Raw genomic sequence first — 23,293 nt, forward strand, 5'->3', positions numbered from 1 at the left:
TGGTGTTGTGTGATTTTTAACTGGGTGGAGTTTACACATTTTTCCCATGTCTGTGTGGGTTTCCTCCCACTGTCCAAAGATTATTGAGTGGATTCGCCATGGGAAATGTAGGATTGTGTAAAGAATTTGTTGTGTAAAGAATTTGGGTGTGAAATGCAGATATGGGTGATACATCTTGTACTATGCAAAATCTAGATCTATCAGTTATCACGCTCTCATCCAGGAGAATTTAACTATGCATTTAGTGTATTCTTCTGTTTTCAGTATTTTTTAAAATAAGCTAAACCTCCAGAGTACATCATCCTGATTGGTACACTGCAAATTACGTTTTCCCAATTTGACCCATTGATTAGAAAGACTAGGTTATTTACCCATGCAGATCTCTAATCACTTCTGCTTTTGCAAGTGAAAAATGCTTGCTTAAAGCAGACAAAAACCTAAGAAATTTATGCAAATCAATGTCCTGTCACATTAATAGGATTGAATACAATTTAGACTAGAATGTGATTGACAATTGAAGTAGGGGAGCTGAAGCAGCGATAGGCAGAAACAGATTTAAGGACAGAGACACTTTTGATGTGAAGTGTAAAACATTTCATTTGAGATGGTCAGGAAAAGCTGGTGTGCTGCAGACTTGTGACTATCACCCCTAATCCTGCTCAATCACAGGAACCCTCAGAAGATGAGTCTGAGAACAAAGTATGTACCTGCTGAGCATTAAGGGCAGCTTCCTTTAGACTTTCACTCAGGAAAAAAGTGTTTATATGAGGCTTCTCCATTAAAAACTGCCGGGTTTTCAAGTTGGCCCAGAATGAACTCAAATGCAGTTTCCCATCAGATATCTGTTAGCAGTTAAAATTCAGACTCAAGCTGATCACTTATTATCCAGAACATGAATCCCTTCCCCTCAGTAGTAGCCATTAAGTTACAGATAACGACACAGAATATTTCCTTACAGTAACTTTTATCAAGAAACTATTTCCAATTTTGTTCAGCTTCATTATTATACTTACTCTTTCTAGAATGAAACCAATGATTGGATTTTGGGGGAGAGTTTGCAGTAGAAGTGCTCTGTAGAGTTTGAAAAGTACAAAGAAAATCATGTGTTAATGTTTGAAGCTGTCCTTGATTATTCATTTTCTTTTTGTACTTCCTATTTCTCTGAAGAGTGATTGGATAAGGATCATAAGACCATAAGACATAGGAGTGGAAGTAAGGCCATTCGGCCCATCGAGTCCACTCCGTCATTCAATCATGGCTGATGGGCATTTCAACTCCACTTACCCGCATTCTCTCCATTGCCCTTAATTCCTTGTGACATCAAGAATCTATCAATCTCTGCCTTGAAGACATTTAGCGCCCCAGCCTCCACTGCACTCTGCGGCAATGAATTCCACAGACCCACCACTCTCTGGCTGAAGAAATGTCTCCGCATTTCTGTTCTGAATTTACCCCCTCTAATTCTAAGGCTGTGTCCACGGGTCCTAGTCTCCTTGCCTAACGGAAACAATTTCCTAGCGTCCACCCTCTCCAAGCCATGTATTATCTTGTAAGTTTCTATTAGATCTCCCCTTAATCTTCTAAACTCCAATGAATACAATCCCAGGATCCTCAGCCATTCCTCATATGTTAGACCTACCATTCCAGGGATCATCCGTGTGAATCTCCGCTGGACACGCTCCAGTGCCAGTATGTCCTTCCTGAGGTGTGGGGACCAAAACTGGACACAGTACTCCAAATGGGGCCTAACCAGAGCTTTATAAAGCCTCAGTAGCACAACGGCGATCACTGAGACACGTGACAAAAATTATCAGCAACCTGCCTGGGGATTCTTGTGACTTGTCTCTAAAAGCACAGTTGCTTGCTGGAGACATAAGATTATGACAATTATTTTTAAAATGTATGATATTCCCAAAGGAAGCCATCACAGACAGTTTGTCTCCATGTTATTTTGGTCCAACACTTAGAATTTGAGAATGGCAAAGGTAATTCATTTTCCTTGCCCTGATAGAAACATTTTCACTTGATTTATCATTCTGACCAACCAAGATTAGCAAGTCATCATAAAAAGAAACAATAATGTTGTGTCTTTCATTTATCACTATATAACTTCAACCCATTGTAGTATCTAAGATAGATGGAGAATACTTGGAATGATTTCCAACATGTAGTAGGATGTTTTAGTACTGTCAGAGGTAATGTAATAGTCGCTAAGTTGCAATCTCCAGTCATCAGCGGTGTTAGGAATTGTATCCACCCATAGCTGTTGAATACAATTTGTCATTCCAAACATAATTTAAGATTCGGAACAGATAAAATAGTTTCCATTTGCAACAGACAGAATTCGTTTAATAACTTTCACTTTCTAACTTAAAGTTAGAAATATTACCAATAGATGAAGGTTTCACTCTAGTGCAAAGTACATTTAAACATTTACTTCATGAAATCAGACAGTAATAATATGAAATGACTTATTAGACCTATAAACAATTATATTGGAATAAAAATTGTTAAGACCATAAGACATAGGAGCATAAATTAGGCTATTCAGTCAATCGAGTCTGCTCCACCATTCAATCATGGCTGATACGTTTCTCAACCCCCATTCTCCAGCTTTCTCCCCGTAACCCGTGATCCCCTTGACGCTCAAGAACTAATCGATCTCAGTCTTAATCATATTCAATGACCTGGCCTCCACAGCCTTCTGTGGCAATGAACTCCATAAATTCACCACTCTCTGGCTGAAGAGGTTTCTTCTAATCTCTGTTATAAAAGGACTTCCTTTTACTCCAAGACAATGCCTCCGGATCCTAGTCTGTCCTACCAATGGAAACATCTTCCTAACATCCACTCTGTCCAGGCTAATCAATATTCTGTATCTTTAAATTAGATCCCCCCTCATCCTTCTAAACTCCATCAAGTATAAACCCAGAGTCCTCAAACGTTCCTCATATGTTAAGCTTTTCATTCCTGGGACCATTCTTGTGAACCTCCTCTGAACACACTCCAGGGCAGAACATCCTTTGTGAGATATGGGGCCCTAAAATTGTGCAAAATACTCCAAATGTAGCCTGACCAGAGCCATATAGAGCCTCAGAAGTACATCCCTGCTTTTATATTCAAGCCCTCTCAAAATAGATGTCATCATTGCATTTGCCTTCCTAAGCACAGACTCAACCTGCAAGTTTACCTTGAGATAATCCTGGACAGAACTCTCAAGTTTCTTTTCACTTCAGACTTCTGAGTTTCTCCTCATTTAGAAAGCATTTGTTTCAATTTTGTGCTACATGATTAATTGAAGTGGAAAATGCATTCCTAATTAAAGTTGCAAACTTTGTGTGACAGATAGCACTTGAATACAGAACAATAAGTTAAGGTGCAGTAAGAATAAGAGAGAAATTCACACTTTCTAAACCGGAACACACAGAGTATAAGTAAATAAGATTGGCAAGTTACAGGCAGACTGCCATGTGAAATTATTATGTTGTGGCCATAACAGTAAAGGAAGAAAAGGAAGAGAATTGGTGGTAGTGATTAAGGGGAACAATGTAATGCTGTAGATAGAGAACCCAGAGACTCAGGGCCAGAATTAAAGGAACTGGTAGGAAGGATGTACAAGAACAAGTGAGCAAAGATATTAAAGAGATACACAAACATTATGGAATATTTATAATGGAAGACTTTAATTATCTGAATATAGACAGGAACAGTGGCATGACTTCAATGGAGCAATAGAGCTGGAAGCCAGCAGTTGGCAGGAGAAGCTGTAAGTGAACAGTAGGCTACTTTCAAAGAGGGAATGTTTGGATATCATCAAGGCAGTACATCAAACACATTCAGAGTTCCCTGGATGAAAAAGGAGATAGAAATTAAGATTTCCAAAGGTGACCCATAATGATATCCAAAAGGCTAAAATACTTCACTGGAGGATGTGCAACAGAGGTTCACTGGATTGATTCCAGAGTTGATTGGGTTGGCTTATGAGGAGAGATTGAGTAGACTGTAACTATACCCATTAGAATTGCAAAGAATTAGAGGGGAATCTTACAGAAACATATAAAATTATGAAGGAAATAATTAAGCTCAAAACAGGAAGGCTGTTACCACTGGCAGATGCAACTAGAACTAGGGGGCATTGCCTCAAAGTAAGGGGGAACGTATTCAGGACAGAGTTAATGAGGAATTTCTTCACCAAAAGGGTTGTGAATCTGTGGAATTCCCTATCCAGTAAAGCAGTTGAAGCTACCTCATGGAATGTTTTTAAGACAAAGAAAGATAGATTTTTGAATAGTAAAGGAATTACGGTTTATGTGAGCGGGTGGGTAAATGGAGGTGAGTCCATGAAAAGATCATCCACAATCTTATTAAGTGGTGGAGCAAGCTTGGCTGGCCAGATGGCCTACTCCTGCTCCTATTTCTTATGTTCTCCAAGAGTGTATGTTACATCTTCAAAGAAATTTTAGCAGTATAAGATCTTCTCTAACCGGTCCATGATTTGGACATCCCACGAATGAAAATCAGATCAGTTGATTAATTATATATTAACTTATGCTGTTGCTTTAATGAACCACAAGTAGCAAATCAGAAATATCCCCATTTGCTCCCTACAAAGGTGGCAGGTGGGAGATTCAGACAATAGGTTTCTGGATACAAGCCTCTGGAGCAATTTTAATAACAACTAAGAATTTCTCTTCTTTTACAAAAATGATGGAGGAAAACAAACTCCCAAAATTAACTTCAAGGAATTTCAAATTTCCCACTACAAATTCCATGTCTGCCCCTTTTCTGATGTGCCCCCAATCCACCTTTGTCACTAGAACCTGATCTCCCCTCTCCTCTCTAGATCCCGTGGAATTGAATGCATGGCAAGTTTCTTGAGTGTTAGTTGGAACTGCACCCATCATGGCAAGTGATGAGTATTTGATCACACTCCTGACTTGTACCTTGTAGATAATGGACAAGCTTTGGGTGTCTGGAGGTGAGTTACTTTGATTCCTTTGACCTGGTGTTATAGTCAATTTATTTATATGTCTAGTCCAGTTCAGTTTCTGGTTAATGGTAATGCCCTGGAAATTGATAGAGGGTGTTTCAGCAATTGCAATACCATTGAATGTTTATAGGACCATAAATGGAGATGGTTCAATCTCCTTTTGTTGGAGATGGTCATTCCCTGGCACTTGTGAAGTGCAAATGCATGTATACGCTATTTGCCACTTGGCAACCCAATCCAGATGCTATTGAGGTCTTGCTGCATTTGGAAAAGGGCTGTTTCAGTGTCTGAGCATTTGGAAATGATGCTGAATATTAATACATTCATCAGCATACAACTGCACTTCTAACATTCAGGAGGAAGGAGTGGCTTGGTTTGAGGCACAATAAGTTCTGGAGCCTAAGTCTTCAGTACTATTGCCAGAGTATTGTCAGGGTCCACAGCCTTTGACGTATTCAGTTTGTTGCATCCTCCAGCCATTTTTTAATATCATGTGGAGTGAAACAAATTATTTGAAGACCGGTATCTGTGATGCTGAGGATCTCTAGAGGAGGCTGAGATGGATCATCCACCCAGCACTTTTGCTGAAGATTGTTGCAAATGCTTCAGCCTTTTCTTTTGCACTAATATTCTAGCTTTCTCCCATCATTACAATGGGAATATTTATGGAGCCTTCTCCACCTGTGAGTGAATAGCCCACCACCATTGACAAGTTGATGTGTCAGGATTGTAGCATTTATCTGATCCCTTGATTTTGAGCTCTGCCACCCTGCCACTTTATTTTCTAGGGTTTACAACACAGATTGTGAACATTGAATCCATTTCCTTGTTTTGGTTTAGAATAGTCAGGGATTTAACTTAGCTTTGAAATCCTATAAATTGAAAGCTTTTTAGGGCAGTTTTGAGGGAGACCTGACTGGGTCAAAAGCAAATAAACTTTCCCTCTTATAAAAGAGTGCCAGGCCTTAATGTAAAAGTTTAGTTTGTTAGTTGCAGGCCAGGAGTGTTAGTTAGAAACCAGTTGATTTCTATTAGACTGAGAAAGTCTAAACTTTCAGTTTTCTGAGTATTCTTGTAAGGAAACCATACAGAGGACAGGGAAGATTTGGGGAGAAGTAGTTAAATTCAACCTAGAAGTTTAGTATAGAACAGTAATTTTTCTAGATTTGAAATATTGTAAAGTGATGGTATTGGGAAACAGATGAAACTTTGTTTAGCTGTGTGTTTTAAGATTTTCAATCTGTGTTCTATTCTTAAATAGCTTGGTTTGCTTTACTTTATCTTTTTATTTCATGTAATAAAATCTATTTTATTGTTAAAGAAAATCTGCAGTTTTATGTACTTTGTGTTGGGTAATGATCACCATGTTAAACAAATAAAATATGATCTGTCAAGCCAGATTATATTGTGGAATCTTGTCCAGTAGCAATATCGGTTAGGATCAGAATAAGGCCACAACACTGGTTGCAGCATTCTTTATATGTGACCTTTAACCAACCATTCGTCTCGTTAATTCTCTGAACACTACCTTGTGACATCATGAACATTGTTATTGTCCTTCCATTCCCATTGGTTTAATCACTCTGACCAACCAATTCCAACCAATTCTGAGGAAAGGTCTTCCTATCGAAAGCATTGATGTATCTTTTCTATTTCAGATGGCAACATTGTGTCATGCTCAATTTTATTAATCTCACCTGTGCTTTGGAAGAGGATTGTGACAACATAGACTTCTTCATCAAGGAATGCCGTACCTAAATTAGTAGTGCAAGAAAACAAATTGTTAGATGTAGTGAAAATAGAACATGTCAGAAAACTGCTCAAAATAGCATCTGCAGCTTACCTTATTATCTAGCAACACTGCAAAGACCAAAATAAAGAGTCCCTAAAAACAGAAAGATATTCTTAAGCAGTTAACCAATGGATCTTTAATTAATTGCAACCACTTCTTTAATAGCCCATTAATTATTCCAAATTGACCATTTGTAAATAATTTAATCAGGTTACAATAGAAAATAAAATCCAAGCTTTTTTTAAAGTACACTAACATGTTGATCAAAGCAAAGTTTTGTTGGGTCTGGTGGTCCTTCGGCTACAATGTTAAACATATTTTCACGACATCACTGGCAACCACGTCTTCATGCTGCCTGAGCCCTAGAATCTGGATTTATCTCCCTCTAAGTTCCTTGCTTCTGCTTTTTACCATGAATGGTTATTGAGGAGAAGAGCAGTGACTGGGAAATAGTGGGGAGGTAAAGAATATGGCAACTGGCCAAACTGAAGGGTATCCCCACAAGAGAGTAGCTGGAGAGCGGAGACAATGTCTGGAGATTGAGAGGGGGAGAAATCATTGGGGGTGATTAGTATTAAGATTGTGGAAAGCGATTATGAAATTTGAATGCACTCTGCGATCACATAGGAGACACTGAACAAAGGCGTCAGGAGATCATATGGGGTGAGGTGTAGATGTGACAAGAGTAGAGGTTTGAAGTGGGTGGCTGCAGAGATCAACAATGGAGAACTTTCACTAAGGGAGTATCGGAATATTAGAGTCATAGAGATGTACAGCATGGAAACAGACCCTTCAGTCCAACCTGTCCACTCCAACCAGATATCCCAACCCAATCTAGTCCCAACTGCCAGCACCCGGCCCATATCCCTCCAAGCCCATCCTATTCATATACCCATCCAAATGCCTTTTAAATCTTGCAATTGTACCAGCCTCCACCACTTCCTCCAGCAGCTCATTCCATATACGTACTCCCACTGTATGAAAAAGTTGTCCCTTAGGTCTCTTTTATATCTTTCCCCTCTCACCCTAAACCTATGTCCTCTAGTTCTGGATTCCCCAACCCCAGGGAAAAGACTTTGTCTATTTACCCTATCCATGCCCCTCAGAATTTTGTAAACCTCTACAAGGTCACACCTCAGCCTACGATACTCCAGGGAAAACAGCCCCAGTCTGTTCAGCCTCTCCCTATAGCTCAAATCGTCCAAGCCTGGCAACATCCTTGTAAATCTTTTCTGAACCCTTTCAAGTTTCACAACATCTTTCCGATAGGAAAGAGACCAGAATTGTTCACAATATCTCAACAGTGGCCTTACCAATGTCCTGAACAGTCGCAACATGACTTCCCAACTCCTGTACTCAATACTTTGACTAATAAAGGAAAGCATACCAAACGCCTTCTTCACTATCCTATCTACCTGCTTTTAATTCCAGATTTACCAGTTGAATTTAAATTTCACTGCCTGCCTTATGACATTCAAAGAGAGTCAGCTTGGGACTCTCAATTTCCAATGCAGTGACAATATCACTATTCCACTGTCACTCCTAATCTACATGTTCAGTTGTTGGTCATGCTTTTTGTGAAGTCTATTGCGCATTTTGATCTAACATAAGAGAAGTCAGAAGTCATGAAACATAACTGACACATACCTGAAAAGCATTGAGAATTGTAAATATATAATGGAAAGCAATAGGGGAACCTTGTTGAAAGGTTGGTATTCCAAATGCCCAGGTGAGTCCAAGGATTGGGGTTAGCACAGCAATGCTTCTCACAATCTGTTTGAATACATCTCTCTCCTGATTATTGGCTCTGGATCCATCCCCAATTGTTGGTCGCAGCAACTTAAAAATGACTATAATCAGAATGATAACATTGATTGCGATTATAACCAATGCAGGTATAACAAATGCAAGCAGAGGGTATTCGGTCTCCCAACCGAGCCAGCAGGCACCTTCTCTGGTGTGACTGTTTCTTGGAAAGGTAACTCCGATTGTGATGATCGAGATTATCAATGGAGGCAGGTAACCAATGGCAAATGATATTCCCATCATAACTGATCTGCTGAGATCATGGAAAGGGAATAGTAAACGATAGACAAGCAGCAGGCCCAGGGTTAACATCCAGAAGAATAAGGCAAGATAGAAAAAATGAGTGAAGAAAGTAGCAGCTGTGCAAGCCCGTGTTCCTGGTTCTACAGCTGAAGCCACAATGAACCATACGTCAGCGACCAGCAGATTTACTGCAATATTCAGAATTCCAACATGGCGAATGTATGAGGTTTTATGTTTGGTCACATGCCTCCACATTATGGCTTCTATAACAATAGTGATTAGTAAACTTCCGATTGAGATGGCAACTCCGATACTGGTGATATAACTCAAAGCTGGGCTGTCTTTGATATCAGGGGACATTAAAATCGAAAAGGATGTCAAGTGGTCACAGTGACATGTGATATTTTCTTCGTTGATTTCAGGCTCACAGCCAGTATCATTCCACGCACCCCTGCCTGTAAAATCCCAAAAGCCACACACTGCAGTGTTGAAATCTAGTGTGCGATTTCTTAGTGAGAAGGTCATCTTGACGTTAATAGGTTCCTTAATGTTTATTACTACTGTCAGGACGAGACTATTAATCAAAAAATTTCCATCAAAAGTTGTGGTATTGGGTAAAATATCAATCCAGGTTGGATATGCAATACTGATAACTGTGACATTTGGTGCCTCATTCGGTTTTTCAGATGAAATGAATAGAGTTGCACTTAAATTGTCATATTCTGCAGTGGAAATATTATCAAAGTTTAAATTAATAGATGTTTTATTATCTTGATGGACATTTCTACGAGCTTTGAACATAAGATTCTCTTCTTTGATATCTAAACTATTATTCTGCATATTGAAACGAGTGATAAAATTTTCCACTGACTTTACTAATCGAAAACTAGAGTTGCGAGTATTTTCACTTGAGTCTGAGAGAATTTCCCATGTATCCTTTGATGAAGAAGAGATCATTCTGCTCACTGTTTGCAAGAAATTCTGAAAAATACAAGAAGTCTTTATTACTCAACTATTGATTTGCAAATTCGCAGAAATCAAATATTCTTAGCATTTGAAAATTGCTAAAAGATACACATTTGAACATAGATAAATTGTGTGCATGGATAGAACACTGTCCTTTAAACTTGTTTCACATTCATAAAGGTGGAAAAAAACCTTATTGACACCACCTCCTTGCACAATTATATATATCCTTTGAAAAAAAAGAGACGAACTGAGTAAAGTAAAATCAACTGAGGAAGAGTTTCTTTGAACCCTTCAGGTGGTCAAATCACTTCCAGCTGGTCATCTTGACCATATGTACATTAACTATAAATCCACATCTATAGAGAATCCAAAGGTTCACAAACCTTTGAGCGATGCAATGTCTATTCTATATGGCTACCTGCCTCGTTTTAGTATTCTTGATCCCCAGCTTTTAGATTCTCTGGTCAGATGGAATATGGGAGAGTGTGGTGCTGGAAAAGCACGGCCGGTCAAGCAGCACCGGAGGAGCAGAATAATCGACGATTCGGGCATAAACACTTCATCAGGAAGGACTCTGATCTCCAGCATCTGCAGACTTAACTTTCTCCCCGAGGGAATATATTCTCAGCATCTATCTTGTCAAGCATCTATCTTAAGAATTTTGAATGTTTCATTGAGATCACCTGTATTTCCACCAAACCAATAAATGCAACCTGTCACTCGTCACTTATTTTAAGACCCGGGGATGAAGTTCATCAAGACCTGGGCACTTCTCAGTCTGCAGCTCCAACAAGTTGCTCAATCTGCTTCCTTGGTGATAACAGATTTCATTAGTTCCCCTCTCCCATCAAATTCCTGATTTTTGCTATGATTCAGCTATTTCTCCAATGTTTCTTGTACACTTGTAATAGTGGGTCAGACGAATGTTCAATTCATCTACCATCTCCTGATTCTTTTTCCCATTACTGATGGACACATTTTTATAGGTTCAACACTCACTTTTCTTCTTAAGCATCTCTAGAAACTCTTTACTATATGCTTTTAAAATGTTTTTATATTTCTAGCCATCCTACTGTTCAACGTAAATATTTGTTTAGTCATTATGTGTGTTTTGCTTTTTGTACCTACTAAGGATTCTGGGTAGTCCAAGATGTAGGACAGGAAAAAATTGTGGCTGTGAGAACTGCTCCTTTTTTGAGGTATTTTTGATGTTGGAGCTGATTTCCTTGAATACCAGGAGCATTAATGCATGTTTTATAAGCTGTTTCGTTGTTTTGGAACTTTGGGGTCACAAGACCAAAACAACAGCATTTTAAAAAAGAGGAAGATAGACAAAGGCAGAGACTGCATGGTCAGTGAGGGTGAGTGAGATAGAGAGAGAGAGAGAGAGAAACCTACAGTGCTAACTGACACAGCAGTGAATCTGCACAGCTACTACCTTTGCTGTTTGACTTCAAGTTCTTCTGGACATTGGAATGTGTCTAAGAAAAATTAACAAATTGCGAAATTCACAGCTGACCTTGGAGGAACCTGTGAGGGGGAGCTCATAACACAGGAACAGATAAGAACATAGTTTTTAAGTGTAACCTTGGTGTCTTTCTTAAATAGTGAGTAGAGTGTTTTTTTGGTTATATATTTTATTGAGATCTGTCTCTCGATTAAAATTTAAAAATATTAGATATAGGCACTAAGTTAGTCTGGAGCAGCAAGAAGTTATAATGGTGTAGTGTTCTCAAAGGGGAGAGGGACCATCAGGTGGTCACTGTACACATTGGAACCAATGACACAGGAAGGGAAAAGGATGAGATTCTGAAGGGAGAATACAGGAAGTTAGGCAGGAATTTAAAAAAGGAGGCCCTCAAGGGTATTAATATCTGGATTACTGCTCGTGCTGCGAGCTAGTGAGGGTAGTAATAGGAGAATAGAGCAGATGAATGTACGGCTGAGGAGGTGGTGCAGGGGAGAACGGTTCACATTTTTGGATCATTGGAATCTCTTATGTGGTAGAAGTGACCTGTACAAAAAGGACGGATTGCACCTGAATTGGAAGGTGACTAATATACTGGCAGAGAGATTTGCTAGAGCTGCTCAGGAGGATTTATACTAGTAAGGTGGGGGGGTGGGGGGTGGGATCCGGGGAGATAGTGAGGAAAGAGATCAATCTGAGACTGTTACAGTTGCGAAAAGGAGCAAGTTAAACTGTTAGGGCAGGTAGGAACAAAGCAGAGAACAAGGTAGAACTGATAAATTAAACTGCATTTATTTCAATGCAAGATGCCTAACAGGGAAGGCAGATGAACTTAGGGCATGGTTAAGAACATGGGACTGGGATATCATAGCAATTATAGAAACATGGCTCAGGGATGGGCAGGACTGGCTGTTTAATGTTCCAGGATATAAATGCTATAGGAATGATAGAAAGAAGGGGCAAGAAGGGAGAGGGAGTGGCACTTTTGATAAGGGCTAGCATTACCGCTGTACTGAGGGAGGATATTCCTGGTAACGCGTCGAGGGAAGTTATTTTGGGTGTAACTAAAAAATATGAAAGTTATGATCACCTTATTGGGAATGTACAACAGACCCCCAATAGTCAGCGGGAAATTGAGAAACAAATTTCTCAGGAGATCTCACTTAAAAGCAAGAATAGTAGGGTGATTATGGCAAGGATTTTAACTTTCCAAACATAGGCTGGGACTGCCATAGTGTTAAGGGTTTAGGTGGAGAGGAATTTGTTAAGTGTGAACAAGAAAATGTTCTGATTCAGTGTGTGGATGTACATACTAGAGAAAGTAGAAAATCTGATCCAACTCTTGGGAAATAAGGCTGGGCAGGTGACTGAGGTGTCAGTGGGGAAGCACTCTGGGGCTAGCGACCATAATTCTATTAGCTTTAAAATAATGATGGAAAAGGATAGACTGGATCTAAAAGTTGATGTTCTAAATTGGAGGAAGGCTAAGTTTGACGGTATTAGGTTGATTTGATATGAATATTCGCAGGTAAAGGGACAGCTGGAAAATGGGAAGCCTTCAAAAATGATATAACGGGAGTCCAGAGATGGTATATTCCTGTTAGGATGAAAGAAAAGCCTGGTAGGTGCAGAGAATGCCGGCTGACTGGAGAAATTGGTTAAGAAAAAGAGGGAAGCATATGTCAGGGATTGATAGCAGAGATCGAGAGAATCCTTAGAAGAGTATAAAGGCAGTGGGAGTATAGTTTAGAGAGAAATCAGGAGGGCAAAAAGGGACATGAGATAGCTTTGGCAAATAGGGTTAAGGAGAATTCAATGGGATTTTATAAATACACTAAGGACAAAAGGGTAACCAGAGAGAGAATAGAACCCATCAAAGATCAGCAAGGCAGCCTATGTGTGGAACTGCAGGAGATGGGTGTGATACTACAGGAATATTTTGCATCAGTGTTTACTGTGGAGAAGAATATAGAAGATACAGAAGGTCAGGAAACGGATGGTGAAATCTTGAAAAATGTTCATATTACAGAGGAGGAGGTACTGGATGTCTTAAAATGCATAAAAGTGAGTGAATTCCCAGGACCTGATCAGGCGTACTCTAAAACTCTATGGAAAGCTAGGGAAGCGGGATTGCTGGACCTGTTGCTGAGATATTTGGATCATCAATAGTCACAGGTAAGGTGCCAGAAGACTGGAATTTGGCCAATGTGATGCCAGTATTTAAGAAAGGTGGTAAAGAAAAGCCAGGGAACTATAGACTGGTGAAACTGACATCGGTGGTGGCCAAGGTGTTCGAGGGAATCCTGAGGTACAGGTTATACATGCATTTGGAAAGGCAAGGACTGATTAAGGATAGTTTGGTGTGAGGGAAATCACATCTCTCCAACTTGATTGAGTTTTTTAGAAGTAACAAAGAGGACTGATGAGGGCAGAGTGGTGGATGTGATGTATATGGGCTTCAGTAAGGAGTTCAACAAGGTTCCTAATGGTAGACTGATTAGCAAGGTTAGATCACAGGGAGAACTAGCCATTTGGATATGGAACTTGCATGCCTGTGACCAGTGGGGTGCCACAAGGGTCCACTGCATTTCGTCATTTATATTAATGATTTGGGTGTAAACATAGAAGGTATAGTTCGTAAGTTTGCAGATGACAACAAAATTGGAGGTGTAGTGGACAGTGAAGAAGGTTATCTTAGACTACAACAGGATCTTGCTCAGATGGGCCAATGGGCCAAGGAGTGGCAGATGGAGTTTAATTCAGATAAATATGAAGTGCTGCATTTTGGAAAGGGAAATCAGAGGCAGGACTTATACACCTAATGGTCAGGACATAGGGAGCATTGCTGAATGAAGAGACCTTGGCGTGCAGGTTCATAGCTCCTTGAAAGTGGAATCGCAGGTAGATAGGATAGTGAAGAGGGTGTTTAGTCTGCTTTCCTTTATTGGTCAAAGCACTGAATATAGGAGTTGGGAGATCATGTTGCAGTGGTAGAGGATGTTGGTTAGGCCACTTTTGGAATATTGTGTGCAATTCTGGTCTCCCCCCTATGGGAAGGATGCTGTGAAACCTGAAAGGATTCAGAAAAGATTTACAAGTATGTTGCCAGGGCTGCAGGTTTTGAGCTATAGGGAGAGTCTGAGTAGGCAAGGGCTATTTTCTCTGGACCATCAGAGACTGAGAGGTGATCTTATAGAGGTTTCTAAAATCATGATGGGTGTGGATAGGGTAAATAGCCAAGGTCTTTTCCCTGGGATGGGGGAGTCTAGAACTAGGGCTCATTAGCTTAGGGTGAGAGGGGAAAGATTTAAAATGGAACTAAGAGGCAACTGAGCTGTCAGAGGAAGTGGTAGAGGCTGATAAAATTACATATTTTAACAGGCGTCTGGATGAGTGTATGAATAGGAAAGGTTTAGAGGAACATGGATCAAGTGCTGGCAAATGGGACTAGATTAATTTGGGAAATCTAGTCAGCGAGTTAGACTGAAGGGTCTGTTTCCATGCTGAACATCTCTACGTACAGGGTGGTGGCTTGGTGGTTAGCACTGCTACCTCACAGCGCCAGGGACCCAGGTTCAATTCCAGCCTTGGGTGACTGTCTGTGTGGTGTTTACACATTCTCCCCGAGTCTGCGTGGGTTTACTCCCACAGTCTAAAGATGTCCAGGTCAGGTGAATTGGCTGTACTAAATTATCTGTCATGTTAGGTGCCGTAGTCAGGGGTAAATGTAGGGGAATGGGTCTGGCTGGGTTACTCTTTGTATAGTCTTGTTGGGCTGAAGGGCCTGTTTTCACACTGTGAGTAATCTAATCAAATCGGACTCTACTGCCCAATTTTCTGGCCTGCATAATGTATGCATTCTCTTCAATTTAATATAATGGTAACAACTGTTAAATGAAGAAAGTTCGAATAATCAAGCTCCACAACTCCAACAGTTTTACCACTGGTGTAAGTCTGTTGATTCAATTATTGGAATGACTAATTGCATCTCATTGGTGCTATTATCTAGAATAAAAAGAAAGTCTATCAGGCTTCTTTAATGATCAACCTATTTTCACCAGTCCCAAATACTCTGTGATATATGAATTACCTCAGTATTCATAGATTGTATAGGCAACTCCAACCTTTAATTTCTTTGTCAATTCAACTAGTTTAGTATCGGTTGAATTAGGGAAACCAGTCAAGGATATCCCCTTCATCTACTTCCAATGTCATCCTGATCTAACAATATGAGGAACCTGATTTCTGGTATTTTTCACATTGCTGGATTCAATATCGCAGACTAACCCTTAAACTGCGCTAACACTGTGACTGGGGAATGCACTGATAATCAAGATGTAATATTCCACCATTTCCAAAGATGGGGAGGTTAGGAGGATTGGTCATAATAAATTGCGAGAGTGTCTAAGGATTTGCAGGCTAGGTGGATTTGCCATGGAAAATGCAGGGATACAGAAATAGGATAGAGGGATGGATCTGGGTCGGATGCTCTTCAAAGGGTCAGTGTGGACTTGATGGACTGAATGGTGGGGATTTTATGAATCTACAATTCTATGATTTCCACCATTAGGACAAATAACTTGATTTATTTGCCAGCATTGGCAATTACTTTTCTTTAATGCTACAATATAACGTAAAAGAAAGAGAAAATAGGAACTACAGTAGGTTATTTTCTGTCCTTATAGCTTGTTCCACCATTCAATATGATCATGGCTAATTATCCCAACTCAGTCTCCTGTTCCTGCTTTCTATACAGATCTCTGATCCCTTTAGCTCTAAGAACTATATTTAATTCCTTCTTGAAAACACTAAATGTTTGGCCTTTATTTATTTCTGTGGCAGGAAACGCACAAATCTCTGGGTAAAGAAATTTCTCCCTGCTTCAGTCATAAATGGCCAATCCTGCATCTTGGACTGTGACACCTAGTTCTGGACTTCTCAGTCATAGAGTCAGAGAGTCATAGAGATGTACAGCACGGAAACAGACCCTGTCCATGCCGACTAGATATCCCAACACAATCTAGTCCCAACTGTCAGCACCCGGCCCATATCCCTCCAAACAAATCCTATTCATATACCCATCCAAATGCCTTTTAAATCTTGCAATTGTACCAGCCTCCACCACTTCCTCCAGCAGCTCATTCTATACACGTACCATCCTCTACATGAAAAAGTTGCCCCTTAGGTGTCTTATATCTTTCCCCTCTTATCCTAAACATATGCTCTCTAGTCTGGAATCCTCCACTCCAGGGAAAAGACTTTGTTTATTTATCCTATCCATGCCCCTCCTAATTTTGTAAATCTCTCTAGGATCACCCCTCAGCCTCTGATGCTCCAGAGAAAACAGCCCCAGCCTGTTCAGCCTCTCCCTAAAGCTCAAATCCTCCAATCCTGGCAACACTCTTGTAAATAATTTCTGAACCCTTCCAAGTTTCACAACATCTTTCCAATAGGAAGGAGGGAACATGCTTGCTGTATCGTCCTGTTAGAATTTTGTAGGTTACTATGAGATCTTTCCTCATCCTTCTAAACTCCAATAAGTATAATCTAACTGATCCAGTCTCTCTTCATATGTCAGTCCTACCAATCCAAAATCAGTCTAGTGAATCTTCATCGCATTTCATAACCAGAACATCTTTCCTCAGATAAGGAGACCAAAACTGCACGTAATACTTGAGGTATGGTCTCACCAATACCCTATACAATTGCAGGAAGACATCCCTGCTTTTAAATTACGATCTTCTCACTATGAAGGCAAACATACCATTTCCCTTCTTCACTGACTGCTGCACCTATTTTCAGGGACTTGTGTATGAGAACACCCAGGTCCTGTTATCCCTTTCCATATTCCAATGTGCCACCAGTTAGCTAATAATCTGCCTTCCTGCTTTTACTACCAAAGTGGAAAAGTCCCACATTTATCAACATTATCTTTCAGCTGCCAAGCATTTGCACACTCGCTCAACTTGTTCCTATCACACTGAAGTGTCTCTGCATCCTCCTCACAGTTCAGCCTCCCATCCAGCTTAGTCTCGCCTGCAAATTTGGAAATATATTTGGTTCACTTAATTAAATCACACGGGCAGCACGGTATCTCAGTGGTTAGCACAGCTGTCTCACATCACCAGGGAGCCAGGTTCAATTCCAGCCTTGGGCGACTGTCTCTGTGGAGCTTGTGTATTCTCCCAGTGTCTGCGTGGGTTTCCTCCCACAGTTCAAAGATGTGCTGGTTAGGTGAATTGGCCAAGCGAATTTGCCCATAGTGTTAGGTGCATTAGTCAGAGGGGAAAAGGGGTTTGGGTGGGTTACTCTTCGGAGGGTACGTGTGAACCGAAGGGCCTGTTTCCATCCAGTAGGGAATCTAGTCTTCATGTTGTAAATTGATGGGTCCAAGCACTGATCCCTGTGGTACTCATTGTCTGCTATTACATTTATTCATGTTATTTGTTTCCAGTCTGCCACCATGCCAGGTTTAACAAGGGTGGCAAAATATTAGTATTTGGAAATCCTGCCAAGTTGAAGAAACTTGCACCTATATTAACAGTTCAGGATACACCCTTGTAGCTTCTGGCTTGTCTTCCTTATTCTGACTCTTGCGTTTGTCAAACAGAGTCCAGAGAGGGCTGCAAGGCAATAATTAGCTCGACCTCTCAAAGCTAGATATTCATAATAATTAATGCAACAAGATCCATGATCTGAATCTGATGATGACTTTTAGCTAAGAATGAGTTGCATTGAGCTTTTTGGAGGGTCTTTTGCTGTGCGGCCTAACAGGAATTCCCAGCATATCTTCCCAAATTCACCCCAATAATTAAAACCCAAAAGAAGTACAGATGCTGAAAATCCAAAACAAAACCAGATATTGCTGTAAGACCACAACAGTTCTCACAGCACCTGTGGAGAGACATTCTGCAGAAGGGTTACTGAATACAAAATGTCAACACGATTTCTCTCCACAAAGCAGTATTGATGTTCGGATTCTGTGATCCCCTTTTTCAGAACACCTGTCCACAAATGCTGTCAGACCTGCTGTGTTTTTACAGCAATTCCTGTTTTCGTCATCCCATCACTTAGTTTTCCTCATCCCTCTGGTGGACCTCTTGTTCAACTTTAATCCCAAATTACCATGTGGGAACAATTGCCACTCACCAGAAACCTGGCAAAAGGTTAATATCCTTGAGGCCTGCGCCATTTTTGACAGGTAATGTTGCACCAGAACGAACAGTGGCATGGCGAAGCTGCGCCTGTCATTGATATACACAGTGTAAAGCTGCCCCTCTCAGTGAGATGCTGTCCCTCCCGGTGATATACACAGTGTGGAGCTGCTCCTGTCAGTGATATACATAGTGTGAAGCTGCCCCTCTCAGTGATATATCAGTGTGAATCTGTCCCTCCCAGTGATGTACACAGTGAGAAGCTGCCCCTCCTGGTAGTATACACATTGTGAAACTACCCATCTCAGTGATATACACAGTGTGAAGCTGCCCCTCCCAATGGTGAAGCTGCCCCCACAGCAATATACACAGTGTGAAGCTGCCCCCTCAGCGATATACACAGTGTGAAGCTGTCCCTCCCGGTGATGTACACAGTGTGAAGCTGCCGCTCTCAGTGATATACACAGTGTGAAGCGGCCGCTCTCGGTGATATACACAGTATGAAGTTGCACTTCCCAGTGATATACTCAGTGTGGAGCTGCCCCTCCCATAGATACGCACAGTACGAAGCTGTCCCTCCCAGTGATATACACAGTATGAAGTTGCACCTCCCGGTGATATACACAGTGTAAAGCTGCCCCTCCCAATGGTATACACAGTGTGAAATTGCCCCCTCAGTGATATACACATATGCTGCCCCTCCCAATGATATTCACAGGGTGAAGCTGCCCTTCCCAGTGATACAGACATTGTGAAACTGCCCCTCTCAGTGATATATCAGTGTGAAGCTGTCCCTCCCAGTGATATACACAGTGTGAAGTTGCACCTCCCGGTGATATACGCAGTGTGAAGCTGCCCCTCCCAATGGTATACACAGTGTGAAACTGCCCCTCTCAGTGATACAGACATTGTGAAACTGCCCCTCTCAGTGATATATCAGTGTGAAGCTGACCCTCCCAGTGATATACACAGTGAGAAGCTGCCCCTCCTGGTAGTATACACATTGTGAAACTACCCCTCTCAGTGATATACACCGTGTGAAGCTGCCCCTTTCAGTGATATAAACAGTGTGAAGCTGCCCCTCTCAGTGATATACACAATGTGAAGCTGCCCCACTGGATGATATACACAGTGTGAAGCTGCCCCTCTCGGTGATATACACAGTGTGAATCTGCCCCTCTCAGTGATATATACACAGTGTAAAGCTGCCCCTCCCGGTCATACACACAATGTGAAGCTGCCTCCTCAGTGATGTACACAGTATGTAGCTGCCCCTCCCAATGGTATATACAGTGTGAAACTGCCCTCTCTCAGTGATATATCAGTGTGAAGCTGTCCCTCCCAGTGATGTACACAGTGAGAAGCTGCCCCACTGGATGATATACACAGTGTGAAGCTGCTCCTCTCAGTGATATACACAGTGTGAAGTTGCACCTCCCGGTGATATACACAGTGTAAAGCTGCCCCTCCCAATGGTATACACAGTGTGAAACTGCCCCTCTCAGTGATACAGACATTGTGAAACTGCCCCTCTCAGTGATATATCAGTGTGAAGCTGTCCCTCCCAGTAATATACACAGTGAGAAGCTGCCCCTCCTGGTAGTATACACATTGTGAAACTGCCCGTCTCAGTGATATACACCATGTCAAGCTGCCCCTTTCAGTAATATAAACAGTGAGTGGCACGGTGGTTAGCACTACTGCCTCACAGTGCTTGAGACCCGGGTTCAATTCCCGCCTCAGGCGACACGCTGTGTGGAGTTTGCACATTCTCCCCGTGTCTGCGTGGGTATCCTCCGGGAGCTCCGGTTTCCTCCCACAGACCAAAGATGTGCAGGTTAGGTGAATTGGCTATGCTAAATTGTCCATAGTGTTAGGTGAAGGGGTAAATGTAGGAGAATGGGTCTGGGTGGGTTACGCTTCGGCGGGTCGGTGTGGACTTGTTGGGCCGAAGGGCCTCTTTCCACACTGTAAATAATCTAATCTAATCAGTGTGAAGCTGTTTCTCTCAGTGATTTACACAGTGTGAAGCTGTCCCTCCCGGTGATACACATAATGCGAAGCTGCCCCTCTCAATGATATACACAGTGTGACACTGCCCCTCCCCGTAGTATACACAGCGTGAAACTGCCCCTCTCAGTGACATACACAGTGTGAAGCTGCCCCTCTCGGTGATATACACAGTGTGAAGCTGCCCCACTGGATGATATACACAGTGTGAAGCTGCCCCTCTGAGTGATATACAGAGTGTGAAGCGGCCGCTCTCGGTAATATGTACAGTATGAAGTTGCACTTCCCGGTGATATACTCAGTGTGGAGCTGCCCCTCCCATAGATAGACACAGTGTGAAGGTGCCCTTCCTAGTGTTATACACAGTGTGAAGCTGCCCCTCCCCGTGATATACATAGTGTGAAGCTGCCTCTCGCGGTGATATACACAGTGTGAATCTGCCCCTCTCAGTGATATACACAATGTGAAGCTGCCCCTCTCAGTGATACACAGAGTGTGAAGCGGCCGCTCTCGGTGATATACACAGTATAAAGTTGCACTTTCCGGTGATATACTCAGTGTGAAGCTGTCCCTCCCACTGACATTCTCAGTGTGAAGTTGCCCCTCCCTATGGTATACACAGTGTGAAGCTGCCCCTCTCAGTGATATACAGAGTGTGAACCGGCCGCTCTCGGTGATATACACAGTATGAAGTTGCACTTCTTGGTGATATACTCAGTGTGGAGCTGCCCCTCCCATAGATACACACAGTGTGAAGCTGCCCTTCTCAGTGTGAAGCTGCACTCCCAGTGATATACACAGTGTGAAGCTGCGCCCCCTCAGTGATATACACAGTGTGAAGCTGCCCCTCTCAGTGATATACACAGTGTGAAGCTGCCCCTCTCAGTGTGGAGCTGCCCTTCCCAGTGATGTACACAGTGTGAGGCTGCCCCTCCCAGTGATATACACAATGAAAAACTGCCCTTCCCGGTGATATACAGTGTGGAGCTGACCCTCCCGGTGAGATACACAGTGTGTAGCTGCCCCTCCCAGTGATATACACAGTGTGTAGCTTCCCCCTCAGTGATATACAGAGTGTGAACCGGCCGCTCTCGGTGATATACACAGTATGAAGTTGCACTTCTTGGTGATATACTCAGTGTGGAGCTGCCCCTCCCATAGATACACACAGTGTGAAGCTGCCCTTCTCAGTGTGAAGCTGCACTCCCAGTGATATACACAGTGTGAAGCTGCCCCCCCTCAGTGATATACACAGTGTGAAGCTGCCCCTCTCAGTGATATACACAGTGTGAAGCTGCCCCTCTCAGTGTGGAGCTGCCCTTCCCAGTGATGTACACAGTGTGAGGCTGCCCCTCCCAGTGATATACACAATGAAAAACTGCCCTTCCCGGTGATATACACAGTGTGGAGCTGTCCCTCCCGGTGAGATACACAGTGTGTAGCTGCCCCTCCCAGTGATATACACAGTGTGTAGCTTCCCCCTCAGTGATATACATAGTGTGAAGCTGCCCTTCTCAGTGTGAAGCTGCCCCTCCCAATGGTATACACAGTGTGAAATGGACCCTCTCAGCGATATAAACATTGTGAGGCTTCCCCTCCCCGTGATATACACAGTGTGGAGCTGTCCCTCAGTGTGAAGCTGCCCCTCTCGATGATATACACAGTGTGTAGCTGCCCCTCCCGGTGATATACACAGTGTGGAGCTGCCCCTCCCAGTGATATACACAGTGTGTAGCTGCCCCTCCCGGTGATATACACAGTGTGGAGCTGCCCCTCCCGGTGATATACACAGTGTGGAGCTGCCCCTCCCAGTGATATACACAGTGTGTAGCTGCCCCTCCCGGTGATATACACAGTGTGGAGCTGCCCCTCCCGGTGATATACACAGTGTGGAGCTGCCCCTCTCGGTGATATACACAGTGTGAAGATGGTGAAGAGGAGAGTGATGGTGCAGTGATTCTCTGACAGACTTGGAGGATCTGGCAGAGTGAGTTACCATCTTCCCAGAGAAACAGCGGAAGAGGCCATGACACTACACCCTGGCAGCCACCTCCAAGGTCTCCATCCAGCTCAGTGTCATATCCACAGTGTGAAAGAATGGCCAGCAGGGCCACAAGATGTTCAATGACAATGCCACAATCATTATTTCCTGTAAGACTCTCTCTCACATGCTGCCAAATGACCAACTTCCCACACCATTCATCCTGCATGGGCATTCTGCTGGCTACTCATTCCTTCCAGAAACCTACCAGCTTTCTACCTGCACTAGCAATACCATCCACTTTCATCTCACACAACCCCTCCCCTACCCCCTCACTTTCTGTCATTGTCAGAGAAAACTGCTCACAGTAGGGCAGAAATGGTCCAGATAAGTGGAGGGGTGCCAATATCAGATTCTTCACCCACTATCAAGAGAAAATTCAGCCCTTAGCAGAAGACGACTCAGATCACTCTTGTGGAGATACAGAAACATCCACGTTCTGCCAACAGATTAAGTACCACTCTATATTCCATTGCAACTCTTATATTATCCCCATTGTCAGTTGCATGCGTTGCACACCACTTTCGAACCATTGGCAGCGACAAAGCCTTGTCTCCCTTTGGTCTTTCAGGTATCTGGGGATATCTACCACCTACGTTGCCTCTTATCTGTGTTTTCATATATGTGGACTTCTAACATTAATGCGCAACAGCAACTTCAGAAACTGGAAGTTAATGCTGGGAACAACATTTGCACACCAGTGTGCCCGGGCTCACTGAGCAGCTGCATGGCCACACAGATCAGAGAAACGGCCTGCCTCTCCTGATGCCATCTCTTGATCTGTGAGGACAAGGGTATTGTGGAGGAAAGAGTTCAGGAA

At 42.4% G+C, this 23,293-nt stretch overlaps 1 protein-coding gene across 1 annotated transcript in view; it reads right to left on the bottom strand.

Annotated features, from left to right (window-relative positions):
- Positions 1 to 659: 659 nt before the first annotated feature.
- The window catches only part of LOC140454251 (adhesion G-protein coupled receptor F2-like), a 121,619-nt gene continuing 98,985 nt past the window's right edge, over positions 660 to 23,293 (bottom strand). The window contains 4 exon segments of the mRNA XM_072549046.1: positions 660 to 842; positions 6,688 to 6,744; positions 6,834 to 6,875; positions 8,430 to 9,812. Of these exon segments, the coding sequence (XP_072405147.1) occupies positions 660 to 842; positions 6,688 to 6,744; positions 6,834 to 6,875; positions 8,430 to 9,812 (1,665 nt within the window).

Source organism: Chiloscyllium punctatum, chromosome 3 (assembly GCF_047496795.1).
Source record: "Chiloscyllium punctatum isolate Juve2018m chromosome 3, sChiPun1.3, whole genome shotgun sequence".
In the NCBI taxonomy this organism is placed as follows: domain Eukaryota; kingdom Metazoa; phylum Chordata; class Chondrichthyes; order Orectolobiformes; family Hemiscylliidae; genus Chiloscyllium; species Chiloscyllium punctatum.